Source organism: Apodemus sylvaticus, chromosome 5, assembly GCF_947179515.1.
Source record: "Apodemus sylvaticus chromosome 5, mApoSyl1.1, whole genome shotgun sequence".
NCBI classification, from domain to species: Eukaryota; Metazoa; Chordata; class Mammalia; order Rodentia; family Muridae; genus Apodemus; species Apodemus sylvaticus.
Genome location: NC_067476.1, coordinates 94,705,334 through 94,728,483, shown reverse-complemented (window position 1 = coordinate 94,728,483; position 23,150 = coordinate 94,705,334). Strand labels below are relative to the sequence as shown.

The following is a 23,150-nucleotide window of genomic DNA, read 5'->3' as shown; positions in this document are numbered from 1 at the left end:
TTTTTTTTTAAAGTAATGACTATAGACGGTTTGCCTGCCGTTGCATAAGATACATTCAAAAAACCAGGGCGCTTAACCGGTGCTTGTAACCCCAGAAGTCCGGAGGCTGAAACGGAAGGATCTCTAACACCCAAGAGGCCGACGGCCTGCCTGGACAGTGTTCTAATCAGTGAGAAAAAAAACAAAAAAGTGATGTGTGTGTGTGTGTGTGTGTGTGTGTGTGTGTGTGTGTTCGTGTGTTCGAGATTTTGCAGTGGGTGGTGGGAACACAACAAACAGTTAATATTGGTATTTTCTGGCAAGGAGGACTGGATACAGCGAATGAAAGGGAAGAGTGCTTGCTGATGTATGGTTTATTTTGCATAGCCTGGATTTTTGTTTGTTCTGTGTAGGTTTTGATGTTATTGTTGCTGACTGTTTTAACACACACACACACACACACACACACAATTTTAGTAGTTTTCACCCTCCCATCTGCCTTTCTTAAACCCCTTGGACTCCACCTCAAAGCTTTTCTGAGTCTGACTTTTGAGTCATGCTAATATATTAATTTAAATTTTTAAAATTTTAATGAGAAAACTTTATGGTAATTTTAAGGCAGGGGTTGTACACTCAAGGGGCTAAGGTTAGAGAGTCTTAGATTTCAGCCTAGGGTACATAGCCAGTCTGTCTCAAAAATCCAAAAGGAACTGAAAAAGTGGCTCCGTAGTTAAGAAGCTTGACTCTCTCACAGAGGACCCATCTTCAGGTGCCAGCACCCACATAGCAACTCATAACTGGTTCCAACTCCAATTCTAGAGGCTCTGACTCCCTCTTCTGGCTTTTGTGGACACCAGGCATGCGCCCAGCTGCACAGTCATCCAACCAGGCAAACATTCACACACATAAACCTACATAAACTGTTTTAAAACTATTAAAGATTCTTTTCTTTTTTCTTTTTTAAAGGTGAAGGTCTTTAATACCAGTTCTCAGGAGGTAGAGGCAGGCAGATCTTTGTTGAGTTTCGAGCCAGCTAGGGCTAAAGAGTGAGATCCTGTCTCAAAAATCAGTAATCAATTAATTAAAATCTTTTTTTTAACTTAGTAACTTTTTCTAGCAAATGGGAAAAGGGCGGCGGCTCCATGAATTGCAGAAGTGTTGTGCCTAGACTGTTTGGGTGTTACGGACAGAAGGTTTTCTCAGAAGGTTAGTCCAGGCTTTTTTCAAACTCTTGCCTCCTGAGTCCTGGGAGTCCAAGGGTGTGTGTTGGCTTTTCAGGAAGGTGGCGCTCAGCCCACAGCAGTTGAACAGCCTGGATCATCTGAGACACTTCAATGTCAAGCATTTAGTTTTGTTTTTTGGTCGTTTTTTTTTTGTTTTGTTTTGTTTTGTTTTTAATCCTCAAGTATATAAACTGTGCACTCTGAATTTGGCTCAGAAAATAGAGTCGTCACTGAAACAAGCCCAAGGTCCGCCAGCGCTCTGTTATTAATAGTAATCCAGCTACAGAACAGGAGAAATGGCAGAGCTTGGGATTAGGTGTATTGTTGAAGGATAGAATAAGAAGGCAACAGCGAAAATTACAGTGTAATGCTGGGACAATGTACAAACTGTCCTAAAAGAGGACACCCAACAATCATGCTATCAAATTCACTGAGGGACTTTCTACATTTTGCTTCCTTACTACAACCCACTGAGTAAAATCTTCTCCATTCTCACTACACAATATCCTTTCCCCTCCCCCACTCTAGAATGCCAGAGTCCAAGATTCTAATTCTGTCTTGACCCTGTCTTTAGCCTACCTTCCTTGGATATCATCTGTTGGAGCTAGGCTATTGCCTGGATCCTGGACCCAACCATTTCATTCTGGAGCCTTCCAGACTGCCACTGTTGGTGTGCCTAAACCACCTCAGATTATGGCAGCAGATGGGAGTAAGACTAGGGGTAGTGGAGTGTGGGGTATCTGCCACCTGGGGACCAAGTCTGCCACTTTACCTAGGGACAAATCATTTAGGCCAACCTATAGGGGTTTGAGGAATTAGACCCTTCATAGGCATTAGGGAGCTCAGGGAAGTAGATTTTTACCATTAAGAAGGGGGAGGAGCGTCCTTGGAAATGAACCAAATTCATTTCCAATGAATGTTGGGACTGGATACCAATTACCCAATTGATTCCCATGGAGAGGCAGCACTCTAACATGCTTGGGGTGGAAACAGGCTTACAGATTAGTATAAGTGGCGTCGTCAGGGTCTCTGAAGAGTCATGATCTGTGTCTTCTGACATGCTCTAGGACTTCACCACGTGAAGTCAGGGCCAGCTCCCTTGATCTTTTTAGAAAAAGGCTGAAGGGTGGAAAAGTGAGATGGGCCAGGTCGATTCGCCTTACTCAGAAAGCTAAGCCTCAGTGGGGTTATTCACTCACGAGCCAGCCAACGGGGCCAGAGATTCTGTAAAACTGCTTGTTCCCAGGGCCTGATGGCTCCTTCTAACAGAGCTGGTTACTTGTCAGTTCCGGCAGCAGGTTTTTCTTTCTTTCTTTTTTCTTTCATTGTAATTTATTGTGCATGTATCTGGAAGATAGGAAGTCTAAAGTCAAGTTTCCATCTAGTTAGTGTTTTGGAGGGGATACTTCCATAGACTTCGATTTCTGAGCATGTGTGTGCATGCGTGCTCTCTCTCTCTCTCTCTCTCTCTCTCTCTCTCTCTGAGTGTGTGTGTGTGTGTGTGTGTGTGCGCACGTGCGAGTGCGCACACATATTTGTTTATTGAAATTGAACCTGGGACCCTGCATCTGCTAGGCCAGCATTCTGGGAGGCAAATCTGTAGCTCCAATTTTACTTTTTAGTTTGAGGTAAGGTCTCACGACGTTGCCCAGGCTGCCCTCTGTAGCCCAGGCTGGCTTTAAACTCGTGATTGTCCTCCAAAGTGGTTGTATTTACAAACCTGAATTTACTTTTTTTTAAAGATTTATTTATTTGTTATATGTAAGTACACCGTAGTTGTCTTCAGATACCCCAGAAGAGGGCATCAGATCTCATTAAGGATGGTTGTGAGCCATCATGTGGTTGCTGGGATTTGAGCTCAGGACCTTCAGAAGAGCAGTCAGTGCTCTTAACCACTGAGCCATCTCTCCAGCCCCCTGAATTTATTTTTTAAGTAAGTGTTTTTTAGTTGGTGAGGGGCAGTCTTTTTTGGTTTTCAGACTTGAGGAGACAGGCCATCTCAGCGACAGGGAGATGCTCAGGTTTCCTCCCTGTTGTGGAGTTCAGACCTTAGGAATATTTTCACTGTGTGCAGAACTTGGTGTAAGCCGGCCCTTTGCTGTATGGTTCAGACGAGTGTGAACAATAGGTTGTTCCTATTCATGTCTTCTTTATGGTCAGGAAGTGGAATCTGAGGGTACTGGTTTGTCAATGAAATAATACTGTTTTTTAAGAAAAAAGGGAGAAGTATTGCATGAAATCAGGCCAGTTGGGCTCAGTTTTTATCACTGAAGTCATGTGAGATGCAGGCCGGCCCTGCTTAATGAAGCACATTTGTGTGCTTACAGACCCTCTACTTGACCAGCATCCACATAGCTGGTCCCTAACAGGAGCTGTGTTCTAGATTTCTTTTTTTTTCTTTTAAGATTTATTTATTATTATATCTAAGTACACTGTAGCTGTCTTCAGACACACTAGAAGAGGGTGTCAGATCTCTCTATGGATGGTTGTGAGCCAAGATGTGGTTAGTAGGATTTGAACTCAGGACCTTCAGAAGAACAGTCAGTGCTCTGAACTGCTGAGCCATCTCTCCAGCCCCATCTAGATTTCTTCCTTAGCTCCAGTCCTGTGCTTTGTTCTTCATGAGCCCTAAACTTCTACTACTAAGAAGTAGTCTGTGCTGCCAAATTTCCTTTCTTTAAAAAAGGATTTATTTATTTACTTTATGCATATGAGTACACCACCATTGCTCTCTTCAGACACACCAGAAGAGATCAGCAGATCCCATTACAGATTGTTGTGAGCCACCATGTGGTTGCTGGGAACTGAACTCAGAACCTTCGGAAGAACAGTCAGTGTTCTTAACTTCCGAGCCATCTCTCCAGCCCCCATGTGCTGCCAAATTTCAACTCATCCATAGTTGAAACTGAAAGCACTGGAAATCTCCCTCACTTCCCCTCACTTCATAATGAAGTTTCTGGGAACCAAGAATCTAGGCTACCATATTCTGTGCTGGAAATTGTGCTTCTGTGGCTCGTGACAGGAGCTATAGGGCAGTTGGGTCGGGTGGCGTCCCTGTCTTGTGGAGTAGGTAGAGTTAGTAGATGTCCATGTCTGCTGAGTGGGGCTGCTCTTGGAGAAATGAGCTGATGAGTCCTAGAGTCATTGAGCCTGTTCACAGACTTCATCTTCTGTTATTTGGGGAGATTATCAGGAGCAAGAGGTATAGGAAAAGGAGGAGAGGGGCGGACCAACGTTAGTGAGACTGCCTTTCTCAAAGGTCCCATGAATGCTTCTCAAGGGCCTGGAATTTTCCCTGCACTCAGCGTGCATGCAGACTGCTTTTCCTGAAGAATGGGCATCAATCTTGTTTCACATCTTCTTGATCTGCCTACAGAGCTGGCAGGGGAGGTCTTCAGGAGTGGTTTGAGAGATGTTCTTAGAGGCAGAGATGGTTTGAGCTTGTTGTTCTTGGAAGATGCAGGACTATGTGTCTCTGAAAGGGAGCTACTTCTCTAGCCTCCTAGCTAAGGGGAAGGGACTACTTGAGAGGCACCCATCCATGTCCCTTCCTTCACACCTTGAGAGTCACTGCTCTGACCCCATAGGGACTAAAAGGAAGTCAAGTGGTCTAACTTCTCATCTTCTTCCTACACCCTTCCCTTCTTTGTCTCAACAGCCTCTCCATTACCAGGACCAGATATGGCCATGAAACCTGGTGCTGGCCTGTCCCCTTTCACTGCGCTTCCCTTTGCCCCACCTCCTCCGGTTCCACCAGACCAACCTCTCTGGGAGCCATCACCACAGCCCCCTATACCTCCTGTCTTCTCTCCAGGCAATCCTCTGCTCCTTTCTGCTTTCCCCAGCCCATTGTTGGTGACAGGCGAAGGCCCTGGCCCTGGTGTGGCTGGAACTGGCCAGGTCATTGTCAAAGTCAAGACAGATGTGGGGCCAGCTGAGTCCTCTCAAACTCAGAACCTTATAGTTACCCAGGCAGCCCTAAACTGGATTCCCTCAGGTGCTCCCTGTGGGAGCCAGGAGGGGCCTCCTCCTCGGTATGTGACCACCTCTAATGTGAAGACCATCCTGCCTGCTGTGGCAGTTGGAGTGAGCCAGGAGAGCCCTGCAGGACTTCCTCTGCAGGTTCTACCACCAGCTGCCCAACTGGCTCCCATTGTGCCCCTGGAAAAGCCCTGGCCAGGAACACAAGCAGCAACCATGGAAGGAGGCCCCGTGGCTGCACGGAAGCCCTCTCAAGGTGACCTTGCCTATGCTTCCAAGGGTGTTTATGAGAACTACCGTCGCTGGCAGCGCTACAAAGTCTTGGCCCGGACTCACCTATCCCAGAGTCCTGATGCAGAAGCTCTGTCCTGCTTTCTTATGTAAGTGGGGGTGGGGGGGTATCCAAGGTTGACTTTTTTTCCTAGGGCTTTTAGGGAGGACTCTAGGATAGACACAGAAGTTTCTGTTACTTGAGAATTCTTGAAGGCAGTTGTGAGAGTGAGAAGACACTGTTAAGAGAATGAAAAACACTGCTACATTCTTCCTGGCTTCTCAAAGACTAGCTACCACTCTGTGAAGTCAGGCAAGCATTTTATAGTAATCTTGAGAAGACTGAGAGGCTTCCTGTCATAAAACAGGAAGCAGAGATTGACATGTAGGTCCCTGACTCCAAATGTCAGGGCCCTGCCTGCCTGCCCTTTGACACTGACTGGGATGAGGTCGGCTGGGCCCTGACTCCTTCCTGTGGGAATGGGGAAGATAGCACTGGGTTAGGCAAAGATCTTAGTGTGTGTGAACCCTATCTTACTTAGGGGCCAAGGTGAAATGGGGAGAGAGGAAGCACAGTTGGCCCCACACATACTAGGTGTGTGATCAGAGCAGGATATTTAACACCTTTGCCCTCAGATTCCTCATCCCTAAAGGGGGTAATTATGCCTATCTCCAAGGGTTGGCCAGATTAGTGGTGCTTGGCAAAGTGCCTGGCATAGAAAATGAATCATTCAAATGGCCATTCTTTTATTAATACTATAAAAAGAGGAAGGGAGCCCACAAAAGGCCAAAGTATCCTTCCTTTGGAGTGTGTGTATGTTTAGCCAAAAACGCCTGGAGTTACAGGGTATCTCTTTTGTTTATATATTACTAATTACTCATCTGGGAAATTTTCTCTACTTCCCAACCAGAAGGGAGAGCTCTCAGCTGGAGACCATTGAGCAAACAGTCTCTCCTTTTTTAAAAACCAGACTTTGAAAAAAATATATACATGCTCCCTTCTAGTGGGAGAGCTTCTTCATTTGGACTTAAAGTCCTCAATGAACGCCACCTTACCTGGTTTCTTGAGATGGTTCTTGAGTTCTCTCTTGAGACCTGGTGGCGCAGATTTTAAATCTAGAATCAGTATGAGCTCTCAAGGTTTGCTTAGGACCCTGTTCCTCCCCTTTTATTTCTGGCCAACTCCTGCTCTCCAAGCTTCAATGCTATGGGTAGGATCTTACGCCAGGCACGATCAAGACTTTATACAGCAGCCATCTGGGAAGCTAATTGGATTGATGCTCAGTGCTGGGATCCTGGCTTCTAAAATCTGTGGTTACAGCAATCTTTCCCAGGTGGTTCCGATACTTAATGTTTAAAGACTTAAAGAGAAGCCAGAGTGGCTAAAATGAAGTCCTTGCTTTAGTCTGCACCCTCAATTTCCTCTGGAGCTTTCCAGAAGTAATAGTCCAATATTCTATTTGAAAAATCTATGATGGCATCCTAGAAAGAAAGAATGAAAATGGGAGGGGAAATCCCCAAACCACTATACATGTTTTAATTAGAGGCTTATGTTGGGATGTTGGGTTCATTAAAGTCTTCAAAAAATCAAGAGGCTCTGCCACCCCTCCCTCCCTCCCTCAAGACAAGGTTTTTCTGTGTAGTCCTGGCTGACCTAGAACTCACAGAGATCCACCTGCCTCTGCCTCCCAAGTGCTGGGACTAAATACATGCACCACTACCACCGGCAGGGTTAAATCCACTTTATATTGACAAACCTAAGTCTTTAGTGTCCAGTTAAGGCTAGCACTGGGAGAATTAAAGGTGGGTGCCCTTGATGATTTCAGAAGGTCAGGAGAAGAATCATTTGATTTGTGTGATCTGCACATCTCAGTGGGAAGGGCAGCAAGAATGGTGAACAGCGGGAGGTAGGGCTTCGGAGTCTGGAGGTCTTATTAAAATGGAACCTGACAGGGCTTAAGGGGCATACTAGTGAGAGACAGGGGGCTATGAACTGAGGTGGGCATCAGAACAGGTGCAGGGCACACCTTCACAATGTGTCTGACCCAATGGGGGTTTTAGCCCAGTGCTTCGTTCCCTGGCCCGACTGAAGCCTACTATGACCTTGGAGGAGGGACTGCCGAGGGCTCTGCAGGAATGGGAGCGCACCAGCAACTTTGACCGGATGATCTTTTATGAGATGGCAGAGAAGTGAGTTTGATGAACCCTCGGTCACCCTGCAGGGGTTGGGGAGTGGTTGAAAACAGGGGCAGCAGATGTATGTATGTGTATGGGGGGCTGGTTGTAACCGGAGCTTCAGCAAGATGGCTTAGTGGGTGCCACATGAGTTTGATCCTCAGGACTCACATGGAGGAAGGAGAAAAGGGGCTCCCACAAGTTGTCCTCTGAGGTCCACACACACACAATCCTCATACATGCCACTACACACACACAATGCAAATAAAAAGTAAATGGAATAAATTTTAAAATAGAATAAAGTAGTGCCACAGGAGGGCTGTAGGCCAGATGAGGGTCTCCTGGACTCTTCTTCTACCACCTAAGCCCTGGGGTTACTCCATCCTGTTTTTTTCTTTTTTTTTTTTTTTTTGGATTTGGTTTTTCTGAGACAGGGCTTCTCTGTGTAGCCTTGGCTGTCCTGGAACTCCCTCTGTAGACCAGGCTGGCCTCGAACTCAGAAATCTACCTGCCTCTGCCTCCCAGAGTGCTGGGATTACAGGCGTGTGCCACCACTGCCTGGCTCATCCTGACTGTTCTTAAAGCTCCCCTGCCTCCAGGTCTTTCATATCGAAGGTGTTAGCATAGGATTGACCCCAGGGCCTCTAAAAATCCCACGCTTAGAGAACCTCACCAGAAGGTTCTCTGCAGCTTACCAGATGGCAAGTGGCTATTGATATGGACCTTCACAAGCACTTTTCCTTTCCTGTCTTGCTTTGTTTTTGAAAACCTGTTCTCCCCCCACCCCCATTTCCAGGGAGGAACCAATTCTGGAAGAGGTTGGCCAGAAGAAACAGGGTACTGGATACCTAGAGTGGTCTCCTGACTCTTCACTCCCCATTTCTACAGGATAGCTATGTCTTAAAAAGTAACTTTGGCTGGCTGTGAAGTTGTGAGTCAACACACATGGCCCCAGGGCTGACATGGGAGTATCATTTGAGGCCAGGAGTTGAAAGCCGGCCTGGGCAACATAGTGAGAATCCTTATCACAGCAAGTGGGGAAGGAATCATTTCCCCCAAATGTATTTTTTTTTTTTTCTGAATCCCTGGATTTACCCTTGAGGACCTGTTTCAGCCTTTGCACTCTGGTGGGTTGTGCTTCCTGGTGGACTCTGCTTCCAAAATTCTGCCATCATTTTCAGTTGTAGAAAGGGGAAGATGAGGCCATTAGGAGTAACCCCTTAGAGTGCACCTCTAGACTGTTACATGGGCCACGCTTAGATGAATTCGCCAAGCTTATATGATAATAATTAGAGCACTGGGTGAAATTCATACGGCACAGAAGTAGAGGATATTGATTTTGTCCTGGAGAGTAATCCAAGCTGTATACCACCAGTTTCTTTAGTTAGCTTCTTGAATAACCATTCAATGGTGAAGGGACAATATAATGGCATTTCCCAGAACTGTCATTAGGCTGCTACCTACCTGTGAGCAGCTTCCCCTGCCTCACCCAACTTCAACAGTATTTAGCCAAAATGAGGGTACTTGGTTTCTTGGCCATGTGTGGATGTTGCCTGGTGTCTGTGTTACTGATGGTCTGTGTTACTGATGGTCTGGGCTCTTCATCTTACCGCAGACTGTGCTTTTATTTTTAAAAAAATATTATTTTTTCCCCATTTTATGTACATTGGTGTTTTGCCTGCACATATGTCTGTGTGAGGATATCAGATCTTAGTTACAGACAATTGTGAGCTGCCATGTGAGTGCTGGGATTAGAACCACTGAGCCATCCCTCCAGCCCTGCCTGTTCCTTCTTCCCCCCTCTGCAGGTTCATGGAGTTTGAGGCTGAGGAAGAAACACAGATACAGAATGCACAGTTGATGAATGGCTCCCCGGGTCTGTCCCCTGTAGCCCCTTTGAAACTTGATCCTCCAGGGTCCGTGGTCCCCGAGGCTTGCCAGCAGCCAGGTGAGGCTACTGTCTTTCCTGGAAGTGACACTGTATAAGCCAAATGCAATTGAAGCTGGGGTCTTGGCTCCTTTTGTCTTGAATTAGCTATGATCTTGGCCAAGTAAACTAACTACTCTCTCATCCAGATTATACATAGCCCTATACTTTATCAGCCTAAAAAATGGGGTTGGATCAGGTGGTCTCTTGGAATGTCAAGGTGTGTGGAAAGATTTCTAACGGTGCTCTCTCATACCCTCCAGCTTTTTATGATTTCTCCCCCAAAAGCTTGACCCCCATTCTGGAACCATTTCCTGAACCCAAATTTCTTCCCTAGGAAAGTAGATACCAAAGCTTCTTTCCCACTCTCTATCTCTTCTTCCCTCAGTGTACATTCCCAAGAAGGCAGCCTCTAAGACCCGGGCTCCCCGTCGGCGGCAGCGCAAACCTCAAAGGCCTCCAGTTCCTGAGGCACCCAAAGAGATCCCACCCGAAGCTGTGCAAGAATATATTGACATCATGGAAGGGCTGATGGGAAGCCACGTGGACACTGGGAAGACAGAGGAGGAAGAGGAGCAGCAGGAGGATGCAGGGATGTATCCAGACGCAAGTCTTCTGGGCTACATTGATGAGCTATGTTCTCAGGAAGTCTTTGTCTCCAAGGTGAGTGTGCTCTACGTGGCTAATATCTAATGGATACTGGGGGGCATCAGCTCTCTGGGCTTCTGCAAGTGGCAGGAGCCCCCATTCTACAATTTCAAATAGTTATTTGGGAGTTGGGTGCTATGGGGCACCAGCCATCGGGTCAGTAAGTTCAGTAGGCTCCATCCTATAATTTGGAAATAGGTATACATGCAGGTAGCTGATGGTTAAGGGCTACCACACATTTTTATAACTCCAGCGTGAAAGTGGGAGCATGATGGGCCTCAGCTTTGTCTCTGGAGTGCCTTGGCTTACAGATTAACTCCATATCAAGATTCACACCACTCTCCTTTCTGTTCCTCAGGTGGAGGCGGTCATTCACCCTCAATTTCTGGCAGATCTGTTGTCCCCAGAAGAACAGAGAGATCCTTTGGCTTTAATTGAGGAGCTAGAGCAAGAAGAAGGACTTACTCTTGCCCAGGTAAAGTTGGGAGGCAAAGAACACCAGGAAAAGGAGCCTGGCTGATTTTGTATAACCCTTTGATATACTGATACTGTTATTTTAGAGGACTTAGGTTTGGGCTCTGGGTTATATGAGGGCATAGAAATCAGCATTTGAATAACACAAGGATAATCATCACACAGTGCACAAAAGCATTATGCCTGCAGTCTAGAACAAGTAGGTAGGGGGATGAGGAAAGGCTCATAGCAAAGGAACAAAGCTCTAACACAGAATGAGCTACAGTATCTATCTTTGATATCATCATTTAAAACCCTTGCTTTTCTTCCCCACACTATCTACCATCTCCTATCACCCACTCAGCCACCTCTTCTCCTAACCACGTATAGAACTGGCATTTGTCCATTCCCTTCCAGCTGGTCCAGAAACGACTCTTGGCCTTGGAGGAGGAAGATGCACAAACGCCTCCAAGTTGCAGTGGAGCTCAGTCAGACTCAAGTCCTTCTGTTTCTGATGAAGATGAAGATGGGGGTCAAAGGTGTCGGCCCTCACCTGGGCTTCAGGGGGCTGCGGGCATTGTTCGCATTGGAAAATCTGCTTCTCCAGGCAAGCAGGCAAGAGAAGTGCATGGTGGGCAGGAACAAACACTAGGCGGTCCAAGGGGGATTCACAAGGATGGAAATAGTCTGTTATCCCCCAACAGCTGGGACCTGCAGCTAGAACTCACAGCGTCACAGGGAATGCCAGTCCCCTTGGGTATAGAGAGAAAAGGGTCTGGGAAGGCTATAAAACAGCTATCTGCAACTCATGATGGCCACCTGGGAGGTTCTGGGTCCTCTGGGCACTACCCAGTAGCAGATAGAAATCCAGAGGTTTTACCTTTCTGTTGGCAAGAAGATCCCCAACACACAAGAGCCTCCAATTTCGGTGTTGGACTTATAGAGCCAGTTCCTCTGCGAGGACTTGGGTTAGAAAAACCGACTTTGGCATTGCAGCTAGGACAGCAGATCGGGGGAGTTGGGATGCTTACTCAAGGAAGACAACAACCTTCAGTGGTTTCCCAGAAGGGCTCTTCAAGAGCCATGTGGGGAGAGGACAGAGGTCCTGATGTGGTTCAGAGTTACAGTCAGAACCATGCCCCTGGAGCAGCTGGCAACCTAGACAGGGTTGCTCTCAGCCCAGGACTGTGGCTGAGCAGTGACATGGATGCTGTAGGTTTAGAGTTTCCCTTACAGATCGAGAATGTCATAGATAGCATCCAAGACGAGACATGTAGAAGGGCGGACCAGGCACTGAGTTCTAGAAACAGTGCTTCTCCAGGTCCTAGAAAGAACACAGTGTCCAAGGATGTGGGGAACAGCGTGATTCCCTGTGGAGGCACAGATCCAACAGCTATCCCAGAGGAGAGCAACTCCTGCTGCTTGCCAGGGTCTTTGATGGCCAATGGTCCAGGCTTGAGGTCCAAAGGAAATCAAGAGCTGAGCCCTGAACCCATACATAATTCTAGTGATTTGTGGGCTGAAGCTTGCCCCCCACTGCTGCAAACACTTGACTCTTCCACACTGGGGTCTTCCAAAGACACCCTGATACCCACGTGCCAAGGCAATCTCATTATTTTTGGGGCTCAGGGTGCCTCCTCTTTCCCCCAGGCTAGCCAAAAGGCTGAGAACAGAGGCAATCTATTTTTTCCTCTGTTGGAGAACATAGAACAGGTCAACATACTAGATATTAGAAATGACAGTGGCCCCCAACGAGGGGTCAGCAAGGATTCCTGCTCGTCAAAGTTTGATTCTCATAACCTCCAAGGAGAGGGCAGGGAAAACACTGTTTCCTCCAAACCCACTGACCTTGTTGTACCTTTACAAGGCAATCAAGAATCTTACATACATGAGACAACCAAATTGACATCTGGCCAGAGCCAGAGAAGTGCTTCTCCCAGGCGGGGAACCAGGGATGCTTTTATTCTGAGAGAAATCCCTATTAGAGAAAAATGCACCTCAGCAGACAGAGCCAAAGGAGGTAAGAGAGAGGAGGAAGACGAAGAGCTCTCCAACTTTTCCTACCTTTTGGCTTCAAAACTCAACCTCTCTTCAGTAGGGCTTCCCCTTACTATTCATCACGCCTCTGGAGGTCAGGGAATTGTGAAAGCATCCCGCCACTCTGCTGAAGTAGATGACCTTGGCCAGCCTTCACCCCCTCCCAGGTCTGGGAAGCAAGCCCTAGTTGTGAGTCCAGGTACTGTAGTAGAGAGTGCCCAGCAAGGAGCTGAGTTTAGTGGTTCTGGGCAGAAACCCCTCGCTCTGGGAACAGCTCAGCTCCCACAGCCTCGGAAAAGGCGGCGTGACAGTTTTGTCACCAGCAAAAGGAAGAAACGCCGTCGTAGCCAGTAGGAAGCGGAGGGCCATCCTGCTCCACCTAGCAGAGAGGCTATTTTACTGCTGCTGCTCCCCCTGTGGAAGCAGCCTCAGCCCAGTGCTGTTTTTGTTGTTGTGCCAGAAGCTGGAGAGCCTGGGTCAGGTCAGACTGGCTAGGTTGCAGGGGGTCCTGTTAGTGGGAAGTAAAGGGAACGTTTGGCTTTTGGAAGTTTTATGGAGAAATAAAGATTGTTTTTGGTTTGAAAATGCTGTGTGCTCTTCTGTGTGAGGATCCTGGCTTCGCCATAGAACAAAAAGTGTTATAACAGGAGTCCCAAAAGGTTCGCTCCCTCTTCCCAAGACTGAACCCAGCATTGGCAGGTCTTGTCTGATAGCCTATTATTGTCTGCCTCCTTTAAGTCTACAGGGAAGGGGGGATTCTTTTTGTAGGTCAGACCTGATTTCTTAAATCTAATTTATTCTATGTATGTGTGTCAAGACATGTAGCACCTTGGGTGCTAGGAGAGCAAGGCTGGGGGAGGGAGGGGGCCTTTTCTTCCTTTAAGGGCTGGACAGGAAGGACTTCAGCTCATGCTACCGTAGGGGAAGCACCATGTGGTCAATGTGACCTGGAGGAGGTTCATTTTCCAACACAGGTCTCTGCTCTCAGTATGGGCGATGGAATAAACTCTCCATGGGACTGTTAAATGTGGAATAGCAGAAAGCTATATTTCTATCTTTAATGAGTGCATAACGAGAGGGAACGGGCTGAAAAAGAGGCTCATGAAGAAGTCAATTAAGATGTGCATATTTAGTAGGTGGTAACAGGAGGGGCAGATACAAAATCACAGTACGATTTCCATAGAGGAAACACCCCAGTCCGTTTGTGAATGAGAGAATTCAGGTATGGCCAAGATTAATCTGTGGAGTTTTTTGGAAATTCCAATGGAAATCTGGCAACCAACCATTCATCTCTTTCCTTCACAACTAATGACTCCACCCTCGGGACCAAGCTTCAGGTTTTTTTTTTAATAGATATATATTTATATTTATATATAAAATAGTCTTTTACAAAAAGACCCCACCAAACAAAAAATGAAAATAAACAAACAAAACAAGGATAACCAAGAAATCAAACCGGAGCAGAGGTGGGGTTGAGGCATAGGGTGGGCCTCTGGTGCTGTCCTGAGAGCAGGGCTGGGTTTGAGCTGAGGAAAGAGAGGGAGGTTGAGGCGCTCAGTCACCCTTCTGCTTGGGGGCCTGCACAGTCCCGTTGGCCAGGGCGGTGGGGCTGCCGGGGGACGAGGCATTTGGTATCTGGGAGGTGCTTCGAGGCTTGTGTGGGGGGCGTAGGTAGGCGCTGAAAAGCTTGCCGTACAGAGGATCATGGAGGGAGAAGTTCTGGAACTGACCTGGACAGGAAGAGTGGGAAACGGGAAAGTGACACCACTTGAGAAACACCTCTCCCATTCTCTTTCCTCAGAACCCATCCCTGCTCATCTGTCTGCCTTCTCCAATATAGCTCGACACCTCTTTCCTCACTTGCCTGGTTACCACCCACCTTGCCTCCTCTCAAGAGGTTCTGAGCCCCAACTCTCAGCCAGCTCCATGCTCAGAACCTATCCGGGTGCTGATGGTGCCCCCAGTGCCTGCCCCAGGGCAGAGGCGGCAGTGACTCACAGAGGGAGAGGCCCTGGCTGCATCCAGGCTGGCACAGCTCGGCATGCAGAGTCGTGGCAGCGGGGCGGGGTGAACCCAGCAACAGGTGCAGGATGGTGCTGAAGCCATCTTTGTACAGCAGACGGTCAGGTCCTTCTGCCTGCTCTTCAGCAAAAAGCTGGGGTGGTGGTGGTGAGGAGGGGGGAGGGAGAGGGAGCGGGAGGGGGAGGAAGAGAGAGAGGGAGAGGGAGAGAGGGAGGGAGGGAGGGAGGGGGGGAGAGAGAGAGAGAGAGAGAGAGAGAGAGAGAGAGAGACAGACAACTGTCAAGGCCTCTTCAGAGGGCCTCATCCTCCCTAAGAAGCCAGCTGATACTCCTCTTTTTCTAAGAGTGCTACACGTAAGCCTTCTTGTATCACTAATTCCTGTTCTTTCAGGACAGGTCTAAGATAGTCAGCTTCTGCCTTCTTGTTCCCAGGTAGGCCTTGGTGGGAGATTCTGGACATAGGCAGTTTTAGGCAGTGTAGCACTAAGGAGGGCCCCGAGCTTGCATTATCTAAGAGCTACAATATACTGCCTTCCTGGGATGGAGCTGGGGGTGGGGGGAGCGTCTCAGTAGCTGTTCCACAGTCACAGTCCCTCAAAGGTACCTCAAAGGCCAGGCGAGTCAGCTCCTCCAGGCTCCTGCCCCCATCCAGGGCTGCTAGTGCCAGGGCCACATTTCGGAAGTCCACCAAACCCTTGGCATCCTAGAGGGTGAAAAACCAGAGCAATGTGGGGACCGGATATCTTATCTTCCTCCTGCGCTCTGATTTTCTGTTCGGTAAGCTTAGAAATGATGCTTGTGCCCACTCTGCTCAGAACTGGCTAGCAAACGCCGCAGGACTCCTGTGAGTTCTCAGTCCACATGCTTCACTTCCATAAGCTATGCCAAGGCACGAGGTGACCAAGGCCTCCCACAGAGATCTATGAATGTCAGGGCATCCCGCAGGAATTCTGAAGTTGTCACCCATTCTGATATACCCAAGAGAGCATTCTGGGTTTCCAACCCAGACAAACTGGTTTTCCTCTGACTCAGCCTATGTGGCAGAACTGGTCCAACAGACTTGGGGGCCACTGGCCTAACTTTTTTTTTTTTAAATACTAAAAATCTAAGCAGGATAGATGTTATGTTTGTCGGGGACATGTTGGCTGAGGGATATGGTCTTTCTCAATTTAAGAAATCCACAGCTCAAAACTTACAATTTTTAATTACTTTAAAACCTTTAGAAGGGTCTAACTATATCACGTGGGCTGGCTTTAAGCCTACGATCCTTTGCCTCTGTTCCCTCTTAGTGTTGAGACCCTTAGCCTGTGTCTTATCAGCTGTGAGGGGTATAAACACCTGTCTAGTACAAAAACTTGAGTGTATTCTTAATACAGACAAACACTAGAATTATGAATTGACAGGATACTTGGGTTATATTTCTAGAAATACGGTTTGCCAAAAATAATCACTGGGACACCATCCCTGAACCTTGAGCTCTTTGGCTTGGAAGGCAAGCCATCCATTTTGTCCAGGGTTCTAGGCCATTACCTGCTGGAAGTAGCTGAAGGCTCCAGCCACTGTCTGAGGATCAGAGAGCTGCAGTTGCTGGGCGAATGCCTCTTGGCTGATCATTCGACTCCGGCCTGGCTCTGCCCCCATGTCCACAAAGCCAGGGGACAGCCTACAGCGGAATCGTTGACAGCAGAGCTCACTCAGTTTCTTTATGGATACGCCATGAGCAACCTGCCCTCCCCACCAGTACTGGGCTCCCAGCGCGCAGGCTCAGCAGCGGTCCCGAGCTCCTGTGCTGAGGGTCGAATGCAGCAGAGCCCTCCTTCCTGCCCTTGTTTCCCCTTTCTGGGACACGGCTTACATTCTCAGATTCAAGAGGACTTACCCGGCCTTCTGTAGCACCTTTCCCAGCTCCCAGAGCCGTGGTTCCAATGCTACCTTCAGCTGGCCCACCACGATCACAGGCAAGCTCCCTACAAACTCACACTCAGTGGCTGGAATACCCAGGGCCCTTCAGGACAAAGAAGGATGGAGATCAAGAGGAGGCAGCAGAGGACATTCACTGAGGTTTCATTACACTCCGTTAGACCAGCATGGTCAGTTTCCTTTGTCTTTTTCTCTCCTTGGTCTCCACTGTCTCTCAGCCTTTCCCCTTTATCCCTTATCTTTGCCTCAAAACCTCCTACACCTCCTTGTGGTTCCTCGGTTCAGCAGGACTGTTCCAGGAAATACTTCACAGAACAGCAGGAAGTAACTTGTAGTACTCACTGTGCCATGACTCTCTGGACATTGTTGGCATAAAGGGTGGGGTCCTTACTCTCCTCGGGGCTGGGCTGATAGACAGGGAGAAACTGAAACACGGACACAGCTCTCATCAGGACCTGAAAGCACGCATGGTTACTCCTGTTTTCCCCAGCCCACTAAGGGGTTCCTACCTCTACATCCACAATGCTGCAGGGCTGAGAGGCGGTGAGCCAGAGAACTTTGAGCCTAAGAGAGGAGAGATGGGTGTTCACTACTGTTTAACTATGAGCTACTTCTCCTGAGCAAGGCAGTGGGATCATTCTCCCAGTGATACGAAAAATGGGAACCCCCCACCACCCCCAACAGCTCCAGCTAGCCAGGAGGTTGTGAGAAGGACCAGAGAGGTGATGGGCAGGTCAAAAGCTGCAGGGAACACAACAGGGAGGAAGAGCAGCAGGAAAGAGAAGTCTGGGCACCGAGGCAAAGGGAAGAGGCATTCCCAGTGGTGTGCGTTCTCTAGAAGGGACCAGAGTTCAGAACCAGCCGCCAACTCCCTCCCTCCCCCTGAAACCCACAAACCAGAAACACAGGACAGTAAATAAGGAACTGTAATTACAGCAGCAGTGACTTAGGTGGGAAGCTTAGAAACACTGCCAAGTAATATGGGAAGGTCAGAGGGCAATCTCCGCTGAAGATTCTCTCAGTCCTACACGCTAGGTCATTCCTCTCTTTTATTAGAGACAGGACCAGAAGTGCTCTGGTGGACTGGACGCCCCACCCTAACCCCTGTAACACTAGCACTCACACGCCAGGGCCCCTCCATGCCCAGCTGGTGGTGTCCTATAGGAAAAGCAGAAGGAGGCAGAGGTTACTTCTCTTCCTGGAACCCGGCCAATCCTCTTCAGCAGACCCCCAACCTTGCCCCATGCTTCACCCCAGATAGGGATCTTTAACACACCCCCAGCAGAGGCATTCATGCCCCCTGCTTCCACCCCTTCCTTCCACGAGACTCACCAGACTGTTGGGGTATCGGATGAGGACAGGCTGCACGGGCACCCCCGCGATGAAGGCTCCTAAATCCCATTTCCACCCCCATCCCCCAAGGCAGAAGTCAGTACACAGAGGTAGCTACATGGCATGAGGGTCTGGGACAAATCCCAAATGCCGTGTGGCTTTGCTCTCCTAAGAATTTCCTCTCTGACTCACCTTGTCAAGAGAGGGGTGGGAGGCTCCCTGTCACCGTTACCCGTTACCAGCCCCTTTACTTTGTGAGGTACGTCCCCCCCACCCCCACCCCCAAAGCTGGAGCACCTTCTCCTCCTCCTTCGCAGCCTCACCGCCCACTATCGGTTTACTCACCTGGTTTGAACTTCAGCAGAGCCTTCTTGTTAGAACAGGTGCCTTCAGGAAAAAATAGTACCTGGGTGAAAAACAAAACAAAAACAAAAAACCCAAAGCACAGAGTGAAGTGGGGAGGAAAGAGTAACCATTCGGCACACGAGGCGGAGCTTTCAGGTATCTTTACCCACCTGAGGCCACTTGCCTCCCGAGGTAGCCCGCCTTCGGACCTCCTCTACCACTCTGCGCCGAGAGGCCGGGTCATGCCGGGATACTAGGATGGCTTGATTGAATCGAAGGAGGGCTGGGTCGGGAAGGTTAAAAGGAGGAGTCACTTGGGTCTGACCCTGAGGCACTGACTTCTGGCAGCTTCAATTTCCTCAACAGTGGAAGATAGCTCAACAATCCATTTATTGCCACAATCTATTTATTGGAGGCTGTCTTTCTACCACCTTGTGTCTGGCCCCAGCCCAGAGAGTCTTGAGATCGGTTGACCAATGGTGTTACTTTACATCCATCTGCCAACAGACGAGTTCCCCTCCTAACTTTTCTCTCTATGCTGGAAGCCAGTGTTTCCACTTCTGACTTTTTGGGGCCCCAGGGTTACCATTCCCCCCCCACCCCCATACCTTCTTGAACTCTCTCACCTCCAATGACAGGCACGGAAAGATTCTCAGCTCGAGACACAACCTTGGGCAGGTCACAGGGTAGCAGAACAATTGGGTCAAAGAAAGTTGAGTGGGGGGCAGCAACCAGGACGGGGGCTTCGAGGCGAGAGGCCCTTTGACCCCGAACACGGATCCGAAGGAAGCCAAGCAGGAAAAACAGCAGGCGGCTCAGACCGAGGACCCCGTTGTGGCATACAGTCCTGCCAGGGTAAGGCTGGGAGTCAGTGGGAGAGCGAGTTCTGACTCTTAATCAATCCTGTGTCCCAACCGGGTGCCAGGGAGAACAGGAGACCCCTCCTTCCCCCTCAAAACACATTGGCCATCGAGCTGAAATACTTTGGACATGCCACTTAGAATGGCTGATAGCTCATGTAACAGTTCCAGACCCTGGTGTGTGTGTGTGTGTGTGTGTGTCTGTGTCTGTGTGTGTCTGTGTGTTTTAGGGGTGGAGCAGAGCATCTAAATGATGAAACTAAGAAATGGTTTTAGGAGTTGGGTCCCACTCACTTCCTCCATCCTGTAATTGGTTCCTGGAGCTGCTCCTCGGTCAGACCTGCTACTTGGAGCCACGCGAAGGGCCAGAGGAGAAAGAGGACAATAAAAGCCAGAAGCACTCTGATTGGGGCCAGCAGCACCCCCAGGAGGCAGAACTGCAGAAGGGCAGGAGAAAAAAAAGTCCCTTAGGGCTGGGAAAGGCTCATTCCACAGCAAGCATCTCCTAAAAGGACTAAGCCAGGGGCAAACAGTTAACACCTTGTAGGTGACAGGGTAGAGGCACAGGGATCCACGTGGGATGGAGGACAAAGGATCAATACACTGGGTGCCTTGTTTTCTCGCTCTCTGGTGACCCTCCCCTCCCCCTACAAAGGTTACTGTCATAATGCATCTAGTACTTGGAATGGACGTTAGGATTTTAAGGAGCTGGGAGGTGGTGGCTCAAGCACTCAGGAGGTAGAGTCTAGTGGATCACCGTGAGTTCCAGGCTAATCTGGTCTACAGAACAAGTTCTAGGACAGCCAGTGCTATACAGAGAAACCCTATACCCACCCCCTCCCCCACAAAAGAAAAAGTAAAAAGAGGATTCAATGAGAAAACGCAGGGAAGGCGTCCAGCCCCGTGTTTGATGTAGGTTAGAGACAGTTCTTCCCCAACATCCCATGCCATTCCATAAATAGCTCCTATGTCAAACAAACCCCCCGTGCAGGGCTTTCAACACTTTGGGCCCAAGGAGCAGATGGCTGGAAACACAGAGATCCACTTTTCACGCCTCAGGTCAATCAATCCCTAGCCTAGTACTGCAGAACAGCAGTCCTTAGGTAACACTCTGCCCTATTCAGCAAGGTAAGGGTTGCCAAGTGCCAGGGCGACTCCAGAGGCTTTCTTAGGATTGAGCAGGTAAATAAACCTAGCCCCCGGGGACCGGCCTCACGGGAGATGATCACAACAGAAACCTTGGACACTTCCTCCCCACACCACCTCCTGGCTACCCTAGGTTGGTGCGTCCCCTACTTCCTGTAGCTAACCCCCCTCCCAGCCACCCTGCCCCCACCAGTAGGTGCTGCAGAGGTGTGTATGTGTGGGGGGGGGTGGCGGAAAGAGGAGGTGTTGGAAGGGCACAAGGACGCAGTCTCTGGGTCCAAACCGTTTAAGTCGAAGCCCCGGATCGCTGAGCACGCCCCTGCCCCCACCCTGGGCTTTCCGTAGCCTCCAGCTCCATCCTAGCCCGTCAACCTCCGTAGGATGTAATCCGCATTCCCCAGTGTCCTCCATCTCTCCTATTCTTGGGTCCCCTTCAGTCCTCCCTCCTCTCCCACTCGTTTCTTCCTCACTTGTGAGCCTGTCTATCGCCTAAGCTGGAGTCCTCACCAAAGCTCCTCGCCTACCCACCCCCAGCCGCCCCCACGTGCGCGCCCCCTAACTCCCTCCCCACAAGCTTCTCATCCGCCTCTTCTGGCATCCCCCCTTGCCCATCTCAGCCACGGCTCCTCACCACCGGGTCTCCCCATCCCAACCAGTCTTCCACACGTCCCCTGCCCACACCTTACCTTAACCCTCTGGAGGCCGGAGAGGTGTAACTCATGCACGAACGGGTTTGGGGACGCAGAGGACCCAGAGGTGGGATCGAAGGGGGCCCAGGCCCCAGGACTTCCCTGGCTCATGGTGGGAGAATATAGAGCGAGGGCCGCGGTCCCCCCGCTCCCGGCCCGGGCCCCGCTCCCGGTCCGGCTCTGCAGAGCAGCGCGGCTCGTGCGGCAGTGGCAGCGGCGGCGCTCTGGTCCCAGCCCCGCCTGGTGCCGGCCGAGGGGCGGAGAGCGGCGGCGCCGCCCGGGCCGCTCGCGTTGTCAGGGCGCCGGCCGCGGGGCGGGGCTTGCGGCTCTCCGGCGTCCCCGCTCAGCCGCGTTCTCCGCGACCCCTCGCGCCATTCGGAGCGCGGCGTCCCGAGGACCTGGCTGCCCCTTTCCGGGGGTCTCGGGTTGGAAGCGGGGCAGGGAGGTGGGCGCGCAGGCGAGCGCTCTGATCACCTTCCGGATGCCGCAGCCACCCTGCGAGCGCAGACAGGGTGGAGCCCTGGGTCAGGGCAGGTTGCAGAGGCCAGCAGCTGCGGAAGGAGGCTGATCGCCCCTGTTCCCGCCGCTCCTCGGCCCCAATTTCCCCATCTCCGGGGCGGACCACCGCTTTCCTTCCCGGTCGGCGTGCCGCCATAGTGGAGCCCGCGCCCTCTCGCGGCCGTACTGTGCGTCGCAGCTTGCGGCGTCCGCGCGTGCGGGGCTGCGTGGGCCACCGTCACCCGCGCGCTCGCATCCCCCGGTTCGGCAAAGCCGGACTCGGGAGAGGTAGCAATCTCAGCTTCTCTACAGGTCTCCCTGTGGAATATGGAGGTCACCTAAGTTCCTGTCACCTACAAACCCCTAATGCTCTAAAAACACACTGTACAGCAGCCTAACTGACGGAGCATCGAAATTGAGTGGACTTTGAAACCCATAGTCAAATATATAGTGCACAGGGAAGGAGGTAAGAGTCGTTGTTTATGAAAATAAGCTGGGTTAAATTCACCTTGTCTTCCCTCTGCGTGCTGAAAGGTAAAAACTGAATGGGTGTTGAAATAAGAAAACGAGGGAAAGAAGTCAGAACTAAGGGTGCCCTCCAGCCCACCAAATGCCTTCTTGAGTTGTGCGTTAACTCTGGGTATTTTCTGAGGTCAGGATGAGAGTGAGGAGGATGTGTAGGTCTTAGGACAACTTTCTGGGTCTCAAGAATTGAACTTAGTTCATCAGATTTGGTGGCAGTGGCAAGCAATTTTATGGGATGGGTCATCCTACAAATCTGATTTGGGAATTTTAAGAAATAAAATTCAGGAGATAGGAACGGGGAGAAAGGACATTGCGAGGGGGTGTTCGGTAGGGAGCCAGAAGTCACTTCTGTCTAGATTCTGCCTCAGTCCCCTATAACTTCATCACTTACACCGTTGATGGTATCACAAGAAAAGGAGCAGCTGGCAGAGTCAGGGAAATAAAAGTAATGTATACTGGTTAAGATTTACGGCTGCTACATCTGAGAGTTTGTATGTGGCTCCCCTCCCCCCTTCACGTGTTGAAGTCCTCATCCCCAGGTGATGGTTACTTGGTTAGACCTTTGGGAAATTTGTCTCCTTGTTGTGGCAAAGTACCTGACAAAGCAATTTAAGAATGGAAGGGTGTGACTTGCAGAGAGGGTTACAGCCTGTCAGGGAAGGCAAGACTTGTGAGGCAGCTGGTCACACTGAAGCAGACAGGAGGGAATGCTAGCGCTAGGCTCAGTTTTAATCCCCTTTTATTTATGGCTCCCAGCCGATGGAATGTTGCCAGCTACATTCTGGGTGTGTTTCAGTAAACCTTTCTTCAGTTAAACCTTTCTGGAAACACCCTTACAGGCATCTCCAGAGTATGTCTCAATGATGATCTCTAAATCTCATCAAATTGACTTTGAGGACTAAGCAACACCAGCCAAGAACCTTATGATCACAGTAGGACTTATGAAGATGGAGGAAGGGAGGGGAAGGAAGGAGCCTTCTGATAACTCCTGTGTAGAAAAGGAAAAATGAGGCCACAACCAGACCCCCTAGTCTTCAAGCCAGAAAGCTGATTCTGCCACACCAAATCTGTGGACATGTGGACACCTTGATCTTATACTACCTAGGCTCTGGGACTGTGAG

General features: G+C 49.8%; 2 protein-coding genes across 2 annotated transcripts; one reads left to right on the top strand and one right to left on the bottom strand.

Annotated features, from left to right (window-relative positions):
* Positions 1–1,880: 1,880 nt before the first annotated feature.
* Nutm1 (NUT midline carcinoma family member 1) lies at positions 1,881–13,047 on the top strand. The gene is made up of 7 exons (XM_052181442.1): positions 1,881–1,911; positions 4,861–5,563; positions 7,515–7,643; positions 9,437–9,576; positions 9,944–10,218; positions 10,562–10,678; positions 11,074–13,047. The coding sequence occupies exons 1-7, from the start codon at positions 1,896–1,898 to the stop codon at positions 13,045–13,047; spliced, it is 3,354 nt and encodes a 1,117-aa protein (XP_052037402.1). The 5' UTR covers positions 1,881–1,895.
* Positions 13,048–13,797: 750 nt separating this feature from the next.
* On the bottom strand, positions 13,798–21,632 carry Lpcat4 (lysophosphatidylcholine acyltransferase 4). The gene is made up of 14 exons (XM_052183160.1): positions 21,004–21,632; positions 19,466–19,608; positions 18,938–19,158; positions 18,482–18,594; positions 18,312–18,372; positions 17,967–18,025; positions 17,758–17,792; positions 17,144–17,198; positions 16,977–17,059; positions 16,594–16,719; positions 16,245–16,377; positions 15,319–15,417; positions 14,692–14,848; positions 13,798–14,423 (listed from the first exon to the last, which is right to left on the bottom strand). Exons 1-14 carry the CDS (start codon positions 21,115–21,117, stop codon positions 14,248–14,250), a joined length of 1,575 nt encoding a protein of 524 aa, XP_052039120.1. The 5' UTR covers positions 21,118–21,632; the 3' UTR covers positions 13,798–14,247.
* Between the last annotated feature and the right edge of the window lie 1,518 nt (positions 21,633–23,150).